At 52.8% G+C, this 20,602-nt stretch overlaps 1 protein-coding gene across 30 annotated transcripts in view; it reads left to right on the forward strand.

Annotated features, from left to right (window-relative positions):
* The window catches only part of RAPGEF1 (Rap guanine nucleotide exchange factor 1), a 245,696-nt gene that overhangs the window by 196,168 nt on the left and 28,926 nt on the right, over nt 1–20,602 (forward strand). For 10 of the 30 annotated variants that reach the window (XM_081594660.1, XM_081594649.1, XM_081594642.1 and 7 more), the window contains 6 exons: nt 6,588–6,676; nt 7,343–7,495; nt 7,942–8,065; nt 8,475–8,658; nt 9,770–10,270; nt 13,959–14,161. In XM_081594660.1, the coding sequence (XP_081450786.1) occupies nt 6,588–6,676; nt 7,343–7,495; nt 7,942–8,065; nt 8,475–8,658; nt 9,770–10,270; nt 13,959–14,161 (1,254 nt within the window). Of the gene's footprint in view, nt 1–6,587; nt 6,677–7,342; nt 7,496–7,941; nt 8,066–8,474; nt 8,659–9,769; nt 10,271–13,958; nt 14,162–16,205; nt 16,365–20,602 lie in introns of all 30 variants that reach the window. The other 20 variants (XM_081594634.1, XM_081594643.1, XM_081594631.1 and 17 more) reach the window with 5 other exon arrangements.

The following is a 20,602-nucleotide window of genomic DNA, read 5'->3' on the forward strand; positions in this document are numbered from 1 at the left end:
TGCTGAATTTTAATAATTTTAACTTTTAAAATAATTTTAAATTTAATAATTTTCAACTGTTTTCTCTTTCCTCTTTATGCTCATGTATAGCATTGTATTGACTTCTTCAATTCTAAATCTGTCACATTTTTCCTCCCTTGTATTTTTTTTGAGCCAGCAGTTCTCTGGACTGTTTTTATAATCACTTAGTTGATAGACTATTCAACTGTGTTTGACTTAGAATGTTTAAAAGCAGTGCCTTTCATACCATGACTTTGAAAAATACTGACTACTTAAGGGTTTCTTTTAGGTGAGGAAGAGTATGGTTGCAGAATTTATGAACAATGATAGAATGAGTGCAGGAGGATTCTTGTTTCCCTCAAGATGAAATAAGCACACTCTACTCTCACTAAATGCATCTAGAAACCCTGGACAGAATGCATGCAGCAGCTGAGGACTCTGGAAAGTAAATGTTAGGTGAATTGGAGAAGGAAGCCAAAACTCAAAACATCACTGAAATATCCATGAGTTTTTTTCTTTTTTCTCTCTTGGTATCTCCTGGGGTGGTCTCAAAAGCTGCCAGAAACCCAGAACTGCACATAAACTGAGCTCCTAGAGAGGTCTTTTTCTGGATTGTGGACAAGGAATGGAAGGGGGTCCCTTTGGGTTAGAGAGAGTAGGGAAAATCCCTTTATTTTTGTATTGCTTTGTGCTTTTTTTTCCTGTTCTTTCCTACTGTAGCTCAGGCAATCCTGTAGCAGACTGCTGCAGAGCAGGGAAACTAAAGCCTGGGCTTTCTAGCCAGAGGACCAAGAAGCAGGCCATCTTCACCAGCACCCCCCACTCCGCCCCCCACTATTGAGCTAGGAGTTGTTATGGAGATTATGGAGATAGTAATGTAACACATAGAAGTTGGATAAGAACAAGAAGACTGAACTTAACCATTTCAACTGTCTGCTAACAGTTTTTGAAAAATCAGCATGCTCCATAGAGTTTGAAGATAAATAATCATATAATGTGATGTCCAGGATGCAATCACAAATTACATACAATAAGGAAATTGTCTCAAAGGGAGACAGTCTAGTAGACTTCAGCCTCAAGGTGGTGCAGGTCAAGATTTAAAAGTAGTTATCATAACCATGCTATAAGAAGTAATAACACAAATCTTAGCAGAGAAACAGAAGATGGAACTAAAAAATAAACTATTGGAATAAAAAGTTTACTGGATGGCTTGTAGAGTAGAAATGACAAAAGAGTGACTGAACTTGAAGATAGATTCCAGTAGGAATGGCCCAGTTTGAACAACGTTGAGAAAAAATTTCAGATGGACACTGAAAATGAATAAATCGTGGTCAGAAGTTTTAGCATTTTGTGTCAGATTCACAGAAAGAAGAGTGTGTTATGGAAAAAATATTTGAAAAAATAATCTGTGTTTAAGTTCATTATAATGGATGGGTTCTATAAACAGCTAAGATATCAGCAGTGAAATGAGGAAGCTTCACTTATGTAGATTAAAATAAGATAACATTTCAAGTGGAATATATATCTGGTACATTAACAGAATAATTCTGTTAAATGAATATTTTTAATAACTCATCCTGAACTATTAAGGTGACATTTTAAAAAACAGTAAAGGATCATGTAGCAATTTAGTTTTTTTTTCCTTAAACTTTATTTTATATTGAGGTATAGTTGATTAATAATGTTGTGATAGTTGCAGGTAGACAGCAGAGGAAGTCAGCCATACATATACATGTATCCATTCAGTTTCTCTCCCATCCAGGCTGCCACATAACACTGAGCAGAGTTCCCTGTGCTATACAGCATGACCTTGTTGGTTATACATTTTAAATATAGCATTGTGTACATACTGATCCCAAACACCCTAACGATCCCTTTTTCCTATTCTTTCCCCCTAGTAACCATAAATTCTTCCTCTAAATCTGCTAATCTGTTTCTGTTTTGTAAATAAGTTCATTTCTACCATTTCTTTTTAGATTGCACATAAAAGGCATGCCATTAGATATTTCTTCCCTGGCTGACTTACTTCACTCAGTATGACAATTCTAGGTCCATGCATGTTGCTACAAATGGCATTATTAAGTTCTTTTTCATGGCTGAGTAATAATTTCATTGCATACCTGTACCACATCTTTTTCCATTCCTCTGTCAATGAACATTTAGGTTGTTTCTGTGTAAACAGTGCTGCAGTGAACACTGGGGTGCATATATTCTTTGGAGCCATGTTTTTCTCCAGATATATATATGCCCAGGAGTGAGACTGCTGGTTCATCAGTTCAGTTCAGTTGCTCAGTCGTGTCCGACTCTTTCGGACCCCATGGACTGCAGCACATCAGGCCTCCCTGACCATCACCAAATCCCGGAGTTACTCAAACTCATCATGTCCATTGAGTCTGTGATGCCATCCAACCATCGCATCCTCTGTCATCCCCTTCTCCTCCCGCCTTCAATCTTTCCCAGCATCAGGGTCTTTTCAAATGAGTCAGTTCTCCGCCAGGTGGCCAAAGCGTTGGAGCTTCCGCTTCAGCATCAGTCCTTCCAATGAATATTCAGAATTGATTTCCTTTAGGATGGACTGGTTGGATCTCCTTGCAGTCCAGGGGACTCTCACGAGTCTTCTCCAACACCACAGTTCAAAAGCATCAATTCTTCGGCACTCAGCTTTCTTTATAGTTCAACTCTCACATCCATACATGACTATTGGAAAAACCATAGCCTTGACTAGACAGATCTTTGTTGGCAAAGTGGTCTCTGCTTTTTAATATGCTGTCTAGGTTGGTCATAACTTTTCTTTCAAGGAGCAAGCGTCTTTTAATTTCATGGCTGCAGTGATTTTGGAGTCCAAAAAAAAATGGTCTTTCACTGTTACCATTGTTTCGCCATTGATTTGCCATGAAGTGATGGGACCAGATGCCATGATCTTAAGTTTTTTGAATGTTGAGTTTTAAGCCAGCTTTTTCACTCTCCTCTTTCACCAAGAGGCTCTTTAGTTCTTTGCTTTCTGCCATAAGTGTGGTGTCATCTGCATATTGAGGTTATTGATATTTCTCCCGGCAATACTGATTTCAGCTTGTGCTTCATCCAGCCTGGCATTTCCCATGATGTACTCTGCATATAGGTTAAATAAGCAGGATGACAAAATGCAGCCTTGACGTACTCCTTTCCCAATTTGTAACCAGTCCGTTGTTCCATGTCCAGTTCCAACTGTTGCTTCTTGACCTGCATACAGATTCTCAGGAGGCAGGTCAGGTGGTCTGGTATTCCCATCTCTTTAAGAATTTTCCAGTTTGTTGTGATCCACACAGTCAAAGGCTTTGGCATAGTCAATAAAGCAGAAGTAGATGTTTTTCTGGAACCCTCTTGCTTTTTTGATGATCCAGTGGATGTTGGCAATTTGATCTCTGTTCCTCTGCATTTCCTAAGTCCAGCTTGAACATCTGGAAGTTCATGGTACATATGGTAGTTCTATTTTTAGTTTTTTAAAGAACCTCCATACGGTTCTACACAGTGGCTGTATTGATTTATATTCCCACCAACAGTGCAAGAAGAGTTAGTTCATTTTTCTTCACATCCCCTCCAGCAGATGATGGCCATTCTGATGGGTGTGAGGTGATGCCTCATTGTAGTTTTAATTTGCATTTCTTCTTAACTAGTGATGTTGAACATGTGTTTGCTGGCCATCTGTATGTCTTCTTTGGAGAAATGTCTTACTTGGGTCTCATTTGTCTTTTTCTTAATAAATTGCAAATACGTAGTATAATTTCCTGGATTTTGGTTTGCTTCTTAACATGCTGTAGCAAAATGCATCCATCTTACTTGGTGTATGTGTCAATATAGGTTATTTTGAAACAAAATTAAATGTTGGTATTCGTGAGAGAGGGAAGATCTCCTGGAGGAGGGCACAGCAATCCACTCCAGTATTCTTCCCTGGAGAATTCAGTAGACAGAGGATCCTGGAGGGCTACAGTCCATGGGGTTGCAAAGAGGCAGGCGAATTAGCAGGCATGGAGCAGTAAAGAAGACTTTCAGGGCATTTTGGTGTTGTTTAGGACACTTGTGATGTACAGCCAGCAAAACATTATCTCTAAGATATGCTTCTTCATCCACAGGGGTAAGCCCCCCACAGTAACATTTGTACCAATCATAATGTCCCAAGGGTCTGTTGAGTTTTCCATACATGTGTCTGGGAGAGTTAACATGTAAAACCTAGAGCTATGGTGGTAGTGGAGAGGAAAAGCAGAAGCCTTTAGAGTGATGTAGATTATACAGACAATGCCAGTTTTAGGAGTCCAAAATGGCTTTCTAGTTCCTGGATCCAATCTCATTCTGCTTTGGGAGTCTATGAGACAACTTTGCATCCTTATTTTTTGCCTAAATTAGTACTAGTATCGGAGAAAGCAGTGGCACCCCACTCCAGTACTCTTGCCTGGAAAATCCCATGGACGGAGAAGCCTGGTAGGCTCCATGCAGTCCATGGGGTCGCTAAGAGTCGGACACGACTGAGCGACTTCACTTTCACTTTTCACTTTCATGCACTGGAGAAGGAAATGGCAGCCCACTCCAGTATTCTCGCCTGGAGAATCCCAGGGACAGAGGAGCCTGGTGGGCTGCCGTCTAGGGGGTCGCACAGAGTCGAACACGACTGAAGTGACTTAGCAGCAGTAGCAGTGTAATGGTCCATTGTTTGAGTCTATCATAATTGATGTAATCAGTAGCTAGTAGTGAATATTTAATTCTGGAATATTGAACAGTCTGATTTTATCTGTGACATAGAACGCTGCAGTGACCATTCTTTGTGGCTTAATTTTGTTACATATCCATGTCATTTTCCTTGGGCTAAATTGTTATAAAATGTATGCAGATATTTAAGGCTTTTGATATGAACTGACAAGTAGTCATCTTTTAGAAAGACTCTCCAAAGCATTGCTTCCCTCCATTGTGTCTAGAAGTTTCTGCTTTTATTACTATCAGAACTGGAGAACATCTAATGATTATTGACCTTGGTTTTTACATTTGTGAATTTCTTTGTGGTTTTTTTTTTTTTTTTTGGTGTCTTCACCTTTTTTCTAGTTTTTGTGTTTTTTCAAAGAATGCTTGCTCCATGAAGGGTATTAACTCGTTGCCTTACCATACTTGTTGAGGTTGCTGGGTGGGGCGTTTTGAGTTGGAGAGGCTTTGCAGTCTGATCTAGGGGCAAACTGCCATGTTGCCCCACTTTCTTCCATTTCTGCCTCCTCTGTAATTTTAGAAATAGCTGTTCATCATGAAAACCTGAACTTCTCATGCAACACAAGTAGGTCCTTCCCAGGAGTGCATCAACAGGAGAACGGATGAAGGAATTGTGGGTTTATCCATACACTGGAATACAACTCAGCAACAACAAGGATCACACTACTCATGTACACAGAGACATGGCCATTTACACTGAGCAAAAGAAGACAGACGAATAGAGACAGAGAGTGGATTACTGGCTGTGATGGACCACCGAAAAGGGCAGAGTTTCTTTTGGGAGTAATAACACGTCCCGAAGCTGGCTGTGTGTCCCTGCGGACACACTAAAAACCACTGAGCTATGCACTTTAAATGGCTGGACTTTGTGGCATAAAGCTGTTCAGAAAAAGAAGATAGACACGAAAGAGTACATATTGTGTGGTTCCACTTATATAAAGTTCTAGGCAGAAGGGATCCAAGAAACAGAAATGAGAAAGTAGTCAGTTGGGGTCAGGCAGATGGACTAGAGAGAGGGGTGGAAACATTTTGTTTGGGTTTTTTTGTTTGTTTGTTTGTTTGTTTGTTTTTTAATTTATTTGGCTGTGCTGAGTCTGAGTTGCAGCATGTAGGATCTAGTTCCCTGACCAGGGATTGGACCTCTGCTCCCTGCATTGGGAGCACAGAGTCTTAGCCACTAGACCACCAGGGAAGTCTCCCATTCTGTATTTTTGGGTGGTTCTTATATGGTATAGGCAGCCATCAAAACTCATCAAATTCAGGGGAAATGCATTCTTACTGAAAGAAAACCAAATAGACCCTAATTGCCTTTTTTTTTTTTCTCCTATTAAAAAAACTATTTTCTGAAGTCATTTCTCTGCTGGGTGATAAGCCCTGAACTTTCTATCTGGTGACAAAGATCCCCACCCATCATCTCTGGGTACCCACAGATGCTGCACCCATAGACAGCTCACTCTGGGAAACCACCTTCCCCCAGACCACAGGCTTGATTGTTAGTAGGCCGCGTCCTGGTTTCAGAGAATTCAGAGCAGGTCTTCCTCCACAAACCAACTGGGAGTCGCTGCCAGGAGTTTGTGTGATGGATTTAGTCATCCTGAGACAGTGCAGCTGGCCATTTCCCCCTTCCAGGAGGAAGTGTCTTTATGCACGCGCAACTTCTCAGCGCTCTGTGGAGGTGTTTTGGGCGGGTCGGGCACATTTTGGGAAGTCATGCAGATTACCTGAGTCGAACAGTACTCGCCCGTAGGGTGAGTGGGGGCTCCGGGCGGTGGAGGGCAGACAGCTGGCCCACCTTGTCAGGACGTTCAGCGTGAGGGGCTCTCCTCGTGGCTCACCTCGTTTCTCTTGTGTGGGGGTAGGAGCTGGTCAGACTCACCATTGAGAAGCAGGGGCACCCGTCTCCAACAAGCCCCGTGAAACCCAGCTCCCCAGCCTGCAAACCTGACGGGTGAGTGCTGACTAAGCCTTCCAGGGGTTGTGGCCTCGGTGAGTGGACACTTGAGAAAGAAGGGAGCCCCCGCCAGGCACACTGTGTGCCCTGTGAGGCCCGTGGTCCCTTTTCAGTGACCGCTGGATAAGAGCCCAGACCACCATGAAGTGTGTGTAGCTCGCACCTATCTTGAATGATTGCCTGGTCTCAACATGGTCTTCTCTCAGGACACTGTGTGATGTGCAGAGTGACCCCACCTACACTCTGCTTGACCTGCTTTCTCCCGTAATGAGAAACAACTTTGAAGGGTTGGGTTTTAGGGGCTTGGCTAGAGAGCATTACTGAGGGTGATATGGACAGTTTAAGGCCTTGCAATAATTTCTACTCGCAGCCCCTAGTGAAAAAAATAACACCTTCATTTGGGGCATTTTTAAGCATCATGCAGTCCAGATCCCTCTCACAGATGAGGAGACGAAGGTGCAGACTCAGGGGCCGTGCCCAAGCTTCCGTGGGTGATCAAACTGGACTTGGAACCCCATCTCTGCCATGGAGCCCAGGGCATAGTGTCAGCTCTGTGTCCTGGACCCCTTGGACACTTCCCTGCCCCGGCCACATCCTGACACTCTCAGGGTCTGTGCTTGCTCTGGGGCCTTCTGTAACCCCAAGTTCTCCTCAACCCTCCAGCCAGTCTGAGCTCCCCCTGACAGATCGAGAGATGGAGATTCTAAACAAGACAACCGGCCTGTCACAGTCGACCGAGGGGCTCCCAGACTCTATGGATGAAGAGGTTGCACCCCCCAAGCCCCCCTTACCTGGCATTAGGGTGGTTGATAACAGGTACTTTTCTGTTTTCCTAGCTCTCTTATCTATTTCTGTTGTAATTTCACGAACGGATGGTGCCAGCCAAAAAGAAGATGGTGCCATTAGGGGAAGAACTTGCCCTTCAGGCACCTTGGCGACTCGGGGGGCTGTCTCCAGAGGACGAGTGCCTGGTGCCTCCCCCTGACCCTTCACCCTCCCCCACCCCCTTGCCCCGAGAACTCCTAGCTGCTGCCTTTTAGCCCTAGCCAAGCAGAACCTGGTACCATTTGTCATGAAAGGAAAAAGCAAGGACTTTCAGATGCTAGGTTTTTGGCAGAAGGAGAGTGGGGTGGGAGTCGAAAGTGTGGAAAGTAGGAACAGTGTCTAATAATGTAAGAACCTCACATCCCACACCCTAGCATCTGTATAAAGGGGTTTTGTTCGGGTTGTCTGGTTTGATGGGGTTCCTTGCTCTGTTTCAGTCCTCCACCAGCACTGCCCCCGAAGAAGAGACAGTCGGCTCCATCCCCCACCCGCGTGGCCGTCGTGGCCCCCATGAGTCGAGCCACCAGCGGCTCCAGTTTGCCTGTTGGAATTAATAGGCAGGTAATTAGCCCCATCCAGAAAGGCAGAGGTCGGCTTCAGGTCTGGTGCATTGGTTCCTAAAACTGAAAGAAGCCCAGTGGTCTTCAGTCCCTGTCTTTGGTCACAGGGAGGAGCTCTCTCCCTGGGCAGCCCCCGTTCCTGAGTGGTCCTTCCCTCCACAGACCGCAGTGGTGTTCCCTCCCAGTGTGGGGTGATGGGGCCCAGCCCAGGGCCTCCTCGATCAGAGCCCTCCGAACGCCTGGAGAGGCCCCTTTTCTCGGAGGCGCCGTGTGCGTGGTGTTTACTGCCTGCAGCCAATTTCTGCACGTCGCAGTATTTCCTTCGCCAAGCACATGCACCAGCACCCTTCCCTGGGCTCAGCCGCCACCCCCCAGCAGTGACTTGGGCCTGTTCTCACTTTGCACACGAGGACTTTGACGTGGATTGTTACGCACAGAGACGGCTATCGGGAGGCAGCCACTCGTACAGCGGTGAGTCTCCCCGCCTGTCGCCCTGCAGCAGCATCGGCAAGCTCAGCAAGTCGGACGAGCAGCTGTCCTCTCTGGACAGGGACAGCGGGCAGTGCTCCCGGAACACAAGCTGTGAAACACTAGGTGAGCCATGGGCACATGCGTCACCGCTGTCAGCTTCACACCTCCCGGCAGCCCCTGTGAGGCCAGACGGCGAGGCCAGCCGCTGGCTCTGTTGACCTTAAGTCACTCAGGATCTGAGCCGTGGTGTCCTCTTCTGCAGAATGAGAACACCAGAGTCTGTCTCCGAAAGGGCTGAAAGTCTATTGCAGTAACACTGTGAGACCGCAGAGACGCGGCAGCAGTCACTGTTACTCCAGTTGGTCTGCCAGTGTGTCACTCGACTCCCTTTGCCCAAGGGGAGCCCGTGTACTCAGAACTCTAAACGGAGGGGAGGGCCCCGGGCAGCTTCTGACAGGACGAAGGCGAGTGAGCAGCCTGTGCGGACCTCGGGGGGTGGGACCGGAGGACGGTATGCGGGCAGCTTGGCAGAAGGCGTACAGGGCACTGAACAGTTCATGTCCCGTGAGCTAGGCATTTCACTTCTGAGAGTTTTTATCTTAGGAACAGTCAGAGGTTTATAGGAAGATTTCCATGTAGAGACATTAATCTCAGCATCGTGAAGAGTCCTGGTAAACTAGGAAAACTAGGATCATCCTGACCACTCAGTGTAGGAGATCAGCAGACTCATGACATGCCCCCTTGGTGGAATAGTACGCAGCTGTACTAAAGACCAGTCCTGAGTTAACGACCAGTGGACCAAGCCAAGACTGCTTATATGGTGTCTTCTCAGAGTTTAAAAAACAGAATCCAGGGGGGAAAATCTTTGCAGGTAATACATCTAGTGGTCAGCAGAGATTATAGTTAGATTATGGGACTGTGGGTGATTTTTGTTTTCGCCACAGGGGTTTTGGCCACGTTTTCTACAGTGGTCATGTATGTTGCTTTCTTTTAGGTAAAACTTTTAAAAATCTTAGAAAGTGTAAAGAATAGGCTACCTACCCATCATATTCCCATCTGGTTTTACTTTTATAAACAGTAGAAAAGTGTAGCCTCTAAAGTACAGCAGGAGTCTTCGTGGATGAGATGGGAGACGTGTCCCATGAGCAGGACAGGTCGGGGAAGAAGAGGGGGGTCTTTCCTCTCTGTGGGGGCTGGGGGCTCACGGTGTGCTTCCCCTGTTGTGTGGATGCAGATCATTACGATCCTGACTACGAGTTCCTTCAGCAAGACCTCTCCAACGCAGACCAGATACCTCAGCAAGTGGCCTGTAACCTCAGCCCACTGCCAGAGTCCTTGGGGGAGTCTGGGTCTCCATTTCTTGCCCATCCTCTCCAACTGCCTCTGGGCAGCTGTCCCCAGCCAGATGGGTCCTTGGTCCCCGGGCAGCAGATGGACGTGCCGCCGGCCCTGCCCGAGAAGAAGCGCAGGAGTGCGGCCTCGCAGACCTTGGACAGCTCTGGCTGCCGGGCGTCCTACGAGCGACACCCTTCGCAGTACGACAACATCTCCGAGGACGACCTGCAGAACCCAGCCTCCATCCAGTCCGTCCCCTTCACGCCCTTTGCTGCTGTTCCTCCCTTTCAGCAAGGAGGTTCCTCAGCCTCCATCGACTTCGTGGGTGACTTCACTGTCTCTGAATCAACGGGTGACCCAGAAAAACCGCCACCTCTCCCCGAGAAGAAAAACAAGCACAGTAAGCGTTTGTTCCGCGACGGTGGGGTCATGCCTTTTGTGTCCTAAGGTGGTGTCGCGTTTATTGAAACAGTAGATCAGAGTCAAACCAGTGGCCTCATCATTTCACGAAAGGCAGACCCACACACACAGGGACAGTTCCGGGAACCTTGTGTTGTCAGTACCGGGGGTCGTTCTTAAAGCCTGATGAGCTGACCTCTCCTCGTGGTCTCAGCAGAACCTCAGGCCTGGTCTCTACCGAGTGTTTGGCCTCTCATATGGCAGTCAGCCGACCTGGCCTGAACATGTGGTGACCGAGAGAAACAGGGACCGCAGCCTCGGGACAGCGTCACAGCAGTGTCGGGGCAAAGCAGAGCAGACACCACCCAGGGGCCTTTCTGAGGCTCCTGACGGTGCGCAGGAGCCGTTTAGAGAGAACCCCCTGGTCCCACTCTGTCTTCTGTTCACAGACCCTGAAGTATCACTTGATGACTTGAGTCTGGGGTTGCTGGTTGGGCTAGAGGCTCTGATACATGATGTGATCAGGGCCTGGGGGTAGAGCCGAACTTTGGGGTTTTTGTATTCTGAGTATTTCCCAAGTGTGAATTGGCCATCCAGTTCCCAAGCAGAGTTGTGCAGAATTTGCTTTTCTGCTCACTCCCCGACTGCTCCCTGTGGCCCAACTCGCTGCCCACCCTCGCCCCACGTCACCTGCGGGGTTCTGCCTTGTTTTCTGTGGGCAGACAGGCTGCCACTGTCTTGTGTGCGGCCGCGTCAGCCCACCACCCAGGATGCCCTGGCCTCGGTGGAAGCATCCGGCAGGGGACTGCTGTGACCTGGACGTGGAGCCTGTGCTCCAAGCCCAGACGAGCGTGTGTGCTCGGCCCGTGGTCAGGAGGGGTGCCTGCCTAGTGACCACCCTGGATGTTCCCAGCTCGGGTAGTGGCCTCGGTGTGAAGGGAGAGCTAGCTCTGTCGCGCTGAGGATGTCATTCCCATCTGTCATGGAAGTTCCCTCACGGGAAGCCGGGAAAGTGGAAGGAGCTGCAGACAGTGGCGCCAGGGGCATTTCCTTCTGTGCCTCTCCAGCTGTCCTGAAAGTCTGACTCATTTAGGTCTCCAGTTAAGCCAACTTTCTGGTTATTTGAAAACACAAAAGACAGCCCTGCAAACTTATCTTTGCCATGGTCTTAATGTTTGAAGCCAGGGTGCTTGTGCGCCAAGCTGTGACCAAGGGGGACGCACCCGCTCCAGACCAATACGGCCGTGTCCCCCTGGCGCCCCTGCCCCCAGGGCCCGGGGCTCCTCTGCTTCGGATCCGGCATCCTTTCCTCTCTGGTCCCATCAGCGCTTCGCTTCCTCCCGGGGCACGCACGGTCACACTGAGTAGGTCAGTACTTACCCCTGATGGGGCATCACACGGCACGAAAGCACCTTACCCACCCAGCACACGTGTGTACAGAGGCTGCCGACACCCAGGAGCCCCCGCCACCATCTGGAGGAGGGGAGGGCGGGGCGTGTTCGGTCCTCGAGTAGATCGGGGTTGCCAAGAGGGCGTCTGCTCCAGTCCAGCCCTCCCAGCTTCCTAAGGCCCCCAGGTTCAGTCAGCTCCAGCAGTCACTTCATCAGAACCCTCTAGGGTCTTCAGGAAGGGCTGGCTCTGAAGATGGGGCTGGTCCCTCACCACTGGAAGTCAGAAGTAAAGTCTATTCTTATGCCCCCACGTGAGGTGAGGGGGTGCAGTCCACACGGATGCCCCCGCATGGGGTGAGGGTATGCGGTCCACACGGACGCCCCCGCGTGGGGTGAGGGGGTGCGGTCCACACGGACGCCCCCGCGTGGGGTGAGGGGGTGCGGTCCACACGGACGCCCCCGCGTGGGGTGAGGGGGTGCGGTCCACACGGACGCCCCCGGGTGGGATGAGAGTGTGGTCCACATGGATGCCCCCGCGTGGGATGAGAGTGTGGTCTACACGGACGCCCCCGCGTGAGGAGAGGGCGTGCGGTCCACACGGACGCCCCCGCGTGGGGTGACGGGGTGCGGTCCACACGGACGCCCCCGCGTGGGGTGACAGGGTGCGCTCCACACGGACGCCCCCGCGTGGGGTGAGGGGGTACGGTCCACACGGACGCCCCCACGTGGGGTGAGGGGGTGCGGTCCACACGGACGCCCCCGCGTGGGGTGACGGGGTGCGGTCCACACGGACGCCCCCACGTGAGGTGAGGGCTTCAGCGGTGGCACCACATGGGGCCAGCGGGAAGGATCGGGCGGCTCCACGGTGAGGCTGCAGCTTCGAGTCCGAGGGCAGGGGGCCAGGTCTCAGGCTGCCTGAGGGGCTTCTAGAAAGAAGAGGGTCTGTATGCCCTGCCTGAGCACTTCTGCTCTCAGGGTCCATCCCTCTGGAAGAGGAGCGTCCCGACAGCCTCTGTCAGAAGGGGAGAGTGGCATCTGGTGACCAGAGTGTCTTGCCTACCTGCAGGGGCTCTGCAAGACCCCCAGGGGCTGCAGCCTGGTTCAGCATGTCAGGGCCAGATGCTGGGGCTGTGGGTTCTGTTCGTTCTCTAAACCTGTGTGCGAGGCTCCAGTGATACAACAGCAGATGGGATGCACAGGGTCCCTGCCCTCGGGCAGCAGCCTCCACCCTCAAGCGAGAAGCAGTAAATCATTTTGCCCCCGATTTGACAGTTCTTCCTGAGCCAGACCACTCTCGCTATCCCCACCCCTGTGAGGTCTTTCACCTGAACAGCCTCAGCCCCCCTAAACTCTCTTCTCTTGGCTTCTCCAGACAGGCAGCTCCTGGGGCGGGGGGCCCTTCTGTGGTTCAAGCCCCATCCTTGCCCGGTTCTCACAGCCCCATGCACCCTGCAGGTCCCCACTCTCCGCTGGGCACTGCCCTGTGGACCCTGGTCCCCGCCAGGGGCCTCTGCCCCTCCTGGAAGACTCTTCCACCCGTCCTCACCGTATTCTGGAGAAGCCCCACTTGCCTCCCTGTTTCACCGTCCTCTGTGGGACAACCCCCCCCACCTCAGCCTGTTTTCTGTCTCCTGGGGAGGGGGTCAGGCCCCACCGGTGAAAGAGCCATTGCTGGCCCCTGAGGAGTGCCAGCACCTAGGTCAGCGCCTGACACGAAGCAGACGCTCAGTGAAAATCAGATGAATGTGAAAAACCCAGCTAGCTCGGGAGGAGCCACGAGAAGGGTTCAGAAGGGAAGGAGCGTGGGGCCAAGGAGGGGCCCCCGGGGTGGGGACGCGTGAGGGGCCTCGGTGAACACCAGTTCATCGGGGCCTGAGTTGCATGCGAGGGGGCGTCGGGCTTGCAGGGCTGCAGGAAGAGCGGCCGGAACAGACGTGTGGAAAGCCCCAGGGGTGGTCCAAGAGCTAAGAGCCGGAGGCATGGGCAGGGGGCCCAGGAGCCTGGACCGTGGCCACGGCCCTGCCCTCGAGAGGCTGGAAAACCCCGAGGGCTTCTCAGCAAGGAGTGGGTACGCCCCTGCACTTCTCTAAACATAGGCTGTTTCCTAGCGTGGTTCCAGGTTCACGGGGAAAGGAAGGGAGTTCCCGCAGATCCTGCCCCCCGCCCCCACCCCCACGCCCCCCTCTCCTCCAGAGGCCGCGTGACACGCTGGTGGCGCCCAGTGTCCCGGCGCCTCGACAGGGCTGTCCACATGTCCACATGTGTCCACACACACCCCTGGCCCCTCTGTGTCCACAGTGCTGGCCTACATGCAGCTACTCGAGGACTACTCAGAGCCACAGCCCTCCATGTTCTACCAGACGCCGCAGAAGGAGCACGTGTACCAGCAGAAGAACAAGCTGCTCATGGAGGTGTATGGCTTCAACGACTCCTTCAGTGCCAATGACGCCCCGCACGAGCTCGCCCCGCCCCCCGCCCTGCCCCCCAAGCAGCGGCAGCTGGTAAGTGGGGGGGCCCCCCCACGAGTGGCCCGGGACACTGGGCCTGCTCTCCTGCTCACATCTCCCCCTGCAGGAGTGACTCCTCCTCCAGAGCGGGCCCCCTGCAGCTGGGACTGGCTTGTACTCAGAATGTTTGCTTTCTCTGTGGACAGTCTTTTTTTTTCTCTGTCTTCTGTGGCTCCAATATAGACCTCCCCGAAAGGAGAGAGTCAATCAGAGCACAGGGCAGGGTCTGTGCGGGGCCATCTGTGGACTCGATTTACATAATGGGCCTCACTGCCCAACCACTTGTACTCCCCGCAGCCGGGGCCGGCCCAGTGAGGACCAGCTCTGTTGAAGCGGGGTGGCTGACACAGAGCCGCTTTGTGTTTAGGGCCAGCACACCCTTCCTCCTTTAAAATCCCTCCTGCTTCAGGACGCCGTGTAGGCAGCACAGAGGGGCCATCTGGCCGTGGGCAGGCTGGAGAGACACTGGAACCAGTGCGGGGCACTCGGGTGCACCTCTCAACCCTCTTCTCTCCGCTAACCGCGGGGGCTGTAGTCAGGCTCTAGAATCCAAGCGCCCTGTCCAGCCGAGCTCTCTAGGAAGAGTCCACACAGGAGGGCAGGCCATCCGAGCCCCACGTGCTATCTTGCTCTTGTGCCGGCCCGTCTGCTCATGTCTTAACCAGAGAGGGCCGCCTTCATCCCCTGCGAGGGGACGCTGCCCCGACTGTTCTGGGAGGCAGATGACCAGACGATGAAGGTCCTGAAAGCTGCGTGGGCCTCAGCAGTCCTGCAACTGGGCCCTGAGCCCATGCCCGGTCCCAGAGTCCCCGAGCCTTCCCACACACAGTGGGCTCTGGGACTGGGGCAGCCTGTCTCGTGGAAGGAGGGCCAGGCTCAGGCCGGGGGTCTGGGTTCCAGTCCTGCACTGACCAGCTGTGTCTCCCCAGCTGTGCTCGGGTCTCAGCCCTTTGCCTGCCCTACTCCCCCCACCGACAGCTGAATATGCCCGAATGTGAGTCTCTCTTGTTCACCACAGAAACATAGATGCCTGCCCCAGGGACCCCTGACCTAAAATGTTTGGTTAAATAGCTGGGCCAGTTTTGTTGAAATCTGAAGTTTGCTCAGCCCCTCCTGCCGGGTGCACAGGTGCCCGTCGCCCAGCCCTGGGTGTCCTGTCTGTCCCGTGGTGCCCACAGGAGCCGAGCCTGGGGGGAGAGCCCTGAGGGACGCACTTGAGTCCCAGCCCCCATGAGAGCTGTCACATCGCCTCACCTAGCGGTGGGGTGGCGATCCAAGGGGCTCTCTGGGGAGAGGCTGCCAGGGAGCCCTGGAGGGTGGGCAGACATCCTGTGAACGTCCCCTGTGTGAGCCGATCCTCCCCATGGCCCTTGTCACCCCCACTTTAAGCAAAGTGAGGCTGAGAGAGCTGGAGAGACGGGCTCAAAGTCCATAGCAGAAGTGGAAGCCCAGACACGTGAGACACCGCTGTGTGACCGCTGGGTGCCCCTTCCCCAGTGCTGGTGTGAGAAGTGTGACCCTATTTTCCAGACGGAAGTGAGCATGACGGGTACACCTGTCGGCCCACGTGCACTGAGGGAGGCCTGGTTCTAGGTGCTTGATGTGCACACAGCCCTCTGCCGAAAACCTGAGGTGCAGAGAGCATCGTGTGACACCCGAGGCCAAGCCGGTCCCATACGGCCAGGCCAAGATGAGGGCCCAGGCCGCCTGGCCCCCACTCTGCACCCTGAAGCACGGTCACTCCCACAGAGGAGTGCCTGGGGCCCTAAGGAAGCGGAGGAGCTGGGGTGCACACTCAAGTCCGCGTGGCTTCTTCCATCTTACCGCCGCTTCCAGTGGACATAGGAGTGAGGAGGGCACCTGCCCCCCAGCTCGCTTCAACGGGCATCCTTGGCCCCTAGCTGGGCCGAGAAGCCATCCCTCTCCAGAAGGTCCCAGCAGATCGGGTAGCAGCCTGCCTCGCTCTTATGTGTACATGCCTGACTGTTCTCTGCTTTTCTCCCTCCTGCCCTCTCTCCTCCCTCGTTCCTCTGTCCAGCAGGCCTCCTATGCTGCTTCTTCCTTCTCCTCTGTCTCCTACTGTGTCCAGCAAACTAAAGTGGCCTTCACCCCCGAGGACGGCAGTGCCGGTCCGGGCATCGGTGTGTCCGTCTCTAACTCCTTTCTCAGCCGGCACGGCAGCTTACCTGTGCCCTCGGTGAGTCGCTCCCTGCACTCGCTGCCGGGAACCTGGGGAGCGAGACCGTTCCCTCGTGGCCGATGCCTCCCGACACGCGTGCTGCTGCCTGTCGCCGGCTGCATCCCTCCACAGACCCCAGACAGGAAAGGTGGCCCGAAGGTCGGTGTGAGTGGCTGGGGCGGGTTGGGGTGGGACTGTTAGCGGCCACGCTCAGAGCATCATCACCCAGGCGTAAACTGGCAGAGATGCTTTGGCCTTTTTATTCTGTTCTCCCACTGGACCTTGGGTCAGCCCTGTAGTGTTCTGTGTTTAAAAGAGAATATTCCTCACGTAGGAAGCAGAGCCCCAAGAGCAGGCTGTACCCAGCGTGATGGAGCTGGAGTTAAGGGAGCTGTGTCCGTTAGCTTTCGCTACCTCTTGCTATGTAACAAACCACCCCAAAACCTGTGGCTTAAAAGAACAGTAATCGTCTGTCCTTGCCTGAAAGTGAAAGTTGCTCAGTTGCGTCCGACTCTTTGTGACCCCATGGACTATACAGTCCATGGAATTATCCAGGCCAGAATACTGGAGTGGGTAGCCTTTCCCTTCTCCAGGGGTTCTTCCCAACCCAGGGATCGAACTCAGGTCTCCTGCATTGCAGGCGGATTCTTCACCAGCTGAGCCACCAGGGAAGCCTTGCCTAGGACACAGCTTAGCAGCACAGCTGTGCTGATCGGGGCAGGCCTGGCTGCCAAGGGCTGGACTCGCCCACATCCCTGGCGCTCCAGGGATGGCGCTGGTCTGGCAGTGACCCTCCTGACCCGTCCGCTCCATCCAGCCAGCCTGGGCGTGCTCACAGGGCAGTCTGCTGGGCTCCAGGAAGACAGATGGAAACTTGCAGGCTTCGTAAGGCCTCGACATAGGGCTGGCGTGCGTCCTCTGGGTTAGGCCCCAGGCAAGGCGGCCTGGGGAGGAGAGTGGACTCTATCTCCACTGGGTGCCTCCCTCCCACGGTCCCCCTGTGGAGGTGGGGCGGCAGGAGGAGGGCTGGCGCAGTGTCTGCAGACACGCAGGTGCTGACGCCTCGGAGGCTGCACAGGTCTGCTGTCTTGCTCTGGGATCTGCAGCTGCTCAAGAACCTGACCGCCCCCACCTCCCACTGACTCTGTCCAGTGACCCCCTGGGTGTCAGGGCTCGGGAAAGGGCTCTCCAAGGGAGCTCAGTGGGCTCGTCCCGGGGTGGCTCACACCCTCCTCGGCCTGGAGTGCAGTCCTCTGGGGCGGCACTTTTCCTCGCCTCCCCTTCTGTGAGGGGAGGGTTAAGTAAAATCACAGGAAACTGCCAGGCGGGTAGTAAGCTTGGAACTTCTGTCATTATTGCTCTTGTCTTAGAGTTCTGGGTTCTAGTCTTGGCTTGTTCTCATCCTGTGCATGAGTGCCTGGGCAGATGTCTTCACCTGCTTGGACTTCCTTTGCCCTTTTGAATGACCAGGTTGACCTGGTGATGTCAGAGCCCTCTCCAAGCTTGGGTTCCCAGTGTGGTCTTGTCCGGTCTCCATATTTGTGAGCCACCCAGCGCTCAGGTGAAGCTGGTCCTCCCCATTGAGGGTACCTCGGGATGCTGTCTTCCCTTCAGTGCCCGGACCTCGCCGGGTGAGACAGGACCACTCCCCACCCTTCCCCGCTCTGGTGCACAGACGCCCTCTGTTTCCTCAGCAGCCACCTCTGGCAGCTCCTTTCACAATTCTTGCAAACCTTGGCCTTGAGACAATCCTAGCTCTTGATGGGTTTTTTTTTTTCCTTCTCCCCTCTATGAACAGAAAGTAAGTGTGAGTTTTTCTAAGAATGTCTACAACATCCCTTTTGAGTAGTTTGGGGAGAAGATTGAATGAACTGGACTGTATGCTATAGAATTAAAGAGAATTCGAGGACATTTTAATTAAGCTCAGGTATGAGTATGTCAAAGTTTTCCCCGCAGCACACAGAGGAGTCTCACAGCATCCTGCATCTCAGCACCAGCTCCACAAAGGAGCCTGAGGGGAGTGAGCTAAGAAGGGTGCTTTATTTCACTTGAAGTGAAGCCCCTCCAGGCCTCCAGAGATGTTAGTAATGGCCTATATGTATGGAACACTTGACATTAGAAATGCAGAAACCCCAGAGAAATGATTTAGCCATAGTACCAGTATGTTCTTCATGTGTATTCTCTGCTTACATTTTGAGATGAGCCCCAGACAGAGGGCTTTGGCGTGCTCTTGGACCAGCGCTTCATTGCCAAATGTCTTCGTTCCTTCACCCCTGGGCTTGTGTCATCAGTCTAGCATGGAATTCCCAAGAGCTACCTCATAGGAAAATAGCAGGTGCCAAATCTGAAGTTCTTTGCCCAGTGACCTGTTACTCCTGCCTGGTAACAAGGAGATTGAAAACCTTACCATGGGAATTACTTGTAGAGCAGTGACCCTGCACTGATCAATTTAAAATGAAGGAGGTGCTGAAGAAGCATTCCTGTTCACTTTTCCTGGGATCCCACGGAAGATTTAATTTGGTAAGAACGGAGCCGCTCCCAGTGTGGGTCAGGCAGCTAGAAGAATCCAGCACAAGCAGGACGGCCCATCATCCTTGAGAAGCCCGTGCAAGGGAGTAGGCAGAGTGAGTCAAGCGGAAAGGAGACTCCAGCTCAGGCAGAGTGTGGGCAGCAGGGTGAGAGTCACAGACGTCTGGGGAAGGCTGTGGGCAGTGGAGGCAGGACAGTTTCAGGAGGGGGTGCTTGAGTTTGGTCTGAAGGCCAGGTAAGATTTCAGGGAGATTAAGGTCAATGAGGGACCTGCCTGAAGATGGGGAGTAGAAGGTTGTCTCAAGTATAAACTCTCAGGACTGAGGTCCAGGGAGAGCGACTGGAGGGGTGACAACAGCCAGCCCTTCATACATCCTGCCCCTTAGTCGAAACCTGCTGTTTCCTCCTGGGTGCTGCCTTCTGGGCTCGGGCCCAGCCTTGACCGCTCTTTCCCCACTTGTCCCCAGGCGTGTTCCTGCTCCCGTTCCTGGGAGGTGCCCACCCTCGTCTTCACAGTCTTTGGCTAGGTCTGCTTAGCCCCTGGTCCACAGACCCCCTTTCCTTCCTGGCATGCACTATGATTCTAGGAGACTTGAACAGCTGCCCAGACATGTGGCGTCTGGGACATTAAGACCAGTTTGGTAGAAGAAGGTGTTCAGGGAAATGATGAGCTACTGTGAGGCCAGAACGATGTGGAGAGCCAGGTGCAGCCTCCCCCAGGCATGGGTGGCCGGCCCCCTCGTGCCTGTGCCGATTCCACCAGGCCTTGCAGTATGCCTGCCCCTTGGGCCCACTGAGATACACCCCTCAGCTATAGCGCTGGCATCCTCTTCCTGCCCCTGGATTCTCCTCCATCACTCGTACCCCCAGCCGTCTACCCTGTCCTCACTGCGGCCTTGCCCATGCTGGCTGCCCGACTCCCACCTCCCCCCAAACTCCTGTCCCTCCAGCACCAGTCCTTCCCCCACCACCCTGGATTCCCACTGCTGTTCCCACTGTGGCCCTTCTGGGACTTGCATTTTCTCTATTCTGAACTCTAGTGGTGTGTAATCTTGGAAGCTCTGAGTTGGGTCCATATTCACGTTACCCTTGACCAAGATATTATTGGGAATCTATTAATAACCATTAGGGTTTCTGGCCCTCCAGATATTACAGTATTGATGTTACAAAAGCCACTTCCCTCCATGCCTATTCTTTCTTGGCTCACTGATATTTACTGTCACCAAGAGATATAGCTGGATGCTAGGACTCTGTTGAAATATTTTCTTTACCATCTTGGCTTCCAAAATGATTCTGGAGAAGCAAAACTTCTAGAAGACCCAGAAGAAGAACTTCATAAATACCCATAATAACTGTCTTCTGTTTTTAAAACTTTCGGGTAAGAAAGTCATGTGTGTCCTGTTGAGGACTTCAGTTTAAAGGGGGACGAAGTGTGGAGCCGCTGGCCATGATCCTCTGAGAGCCGGGCTGGGCTTCCACGCTGCAGCACACGGGCCCTTCTAGGACCCTGCCCCTGGAGAGGCTCGCTCTGTCCACCCCACTCCTTGGCCTCCTGTCACCAGCCGTCACTGAGACAAAGGCATCTGACAGGTCGAAAGGCCAAACGGGGAAGGAGAGGGAGACAGGAAGGAAGATTGTGGACCACAGCAGGTGTGTCCTCCCGCTGGTGAAGGAGGCTCCCGCCCCCGCCGCCCCCTGCCCCCTGTGTCTTTCTGACATCGTCTTTT

The sequence above is a fragment of the Giraffa tippelskirchi genome, chromosome 4 (assembly GCF_054371585.1).
Source record: "Giraffa tippelskirchi isolate mGirTip1 chromosome 4, T2T-mGirTip1v1.2.pri, whole genome shotgun sequence".
NCBI classification, from domain to species: Eukaryota; Metazoa; Chordata; class Mammalia; order Artiodactyla; family Giraffidae; genus Giraffa; species Giraffa tippelskirchi.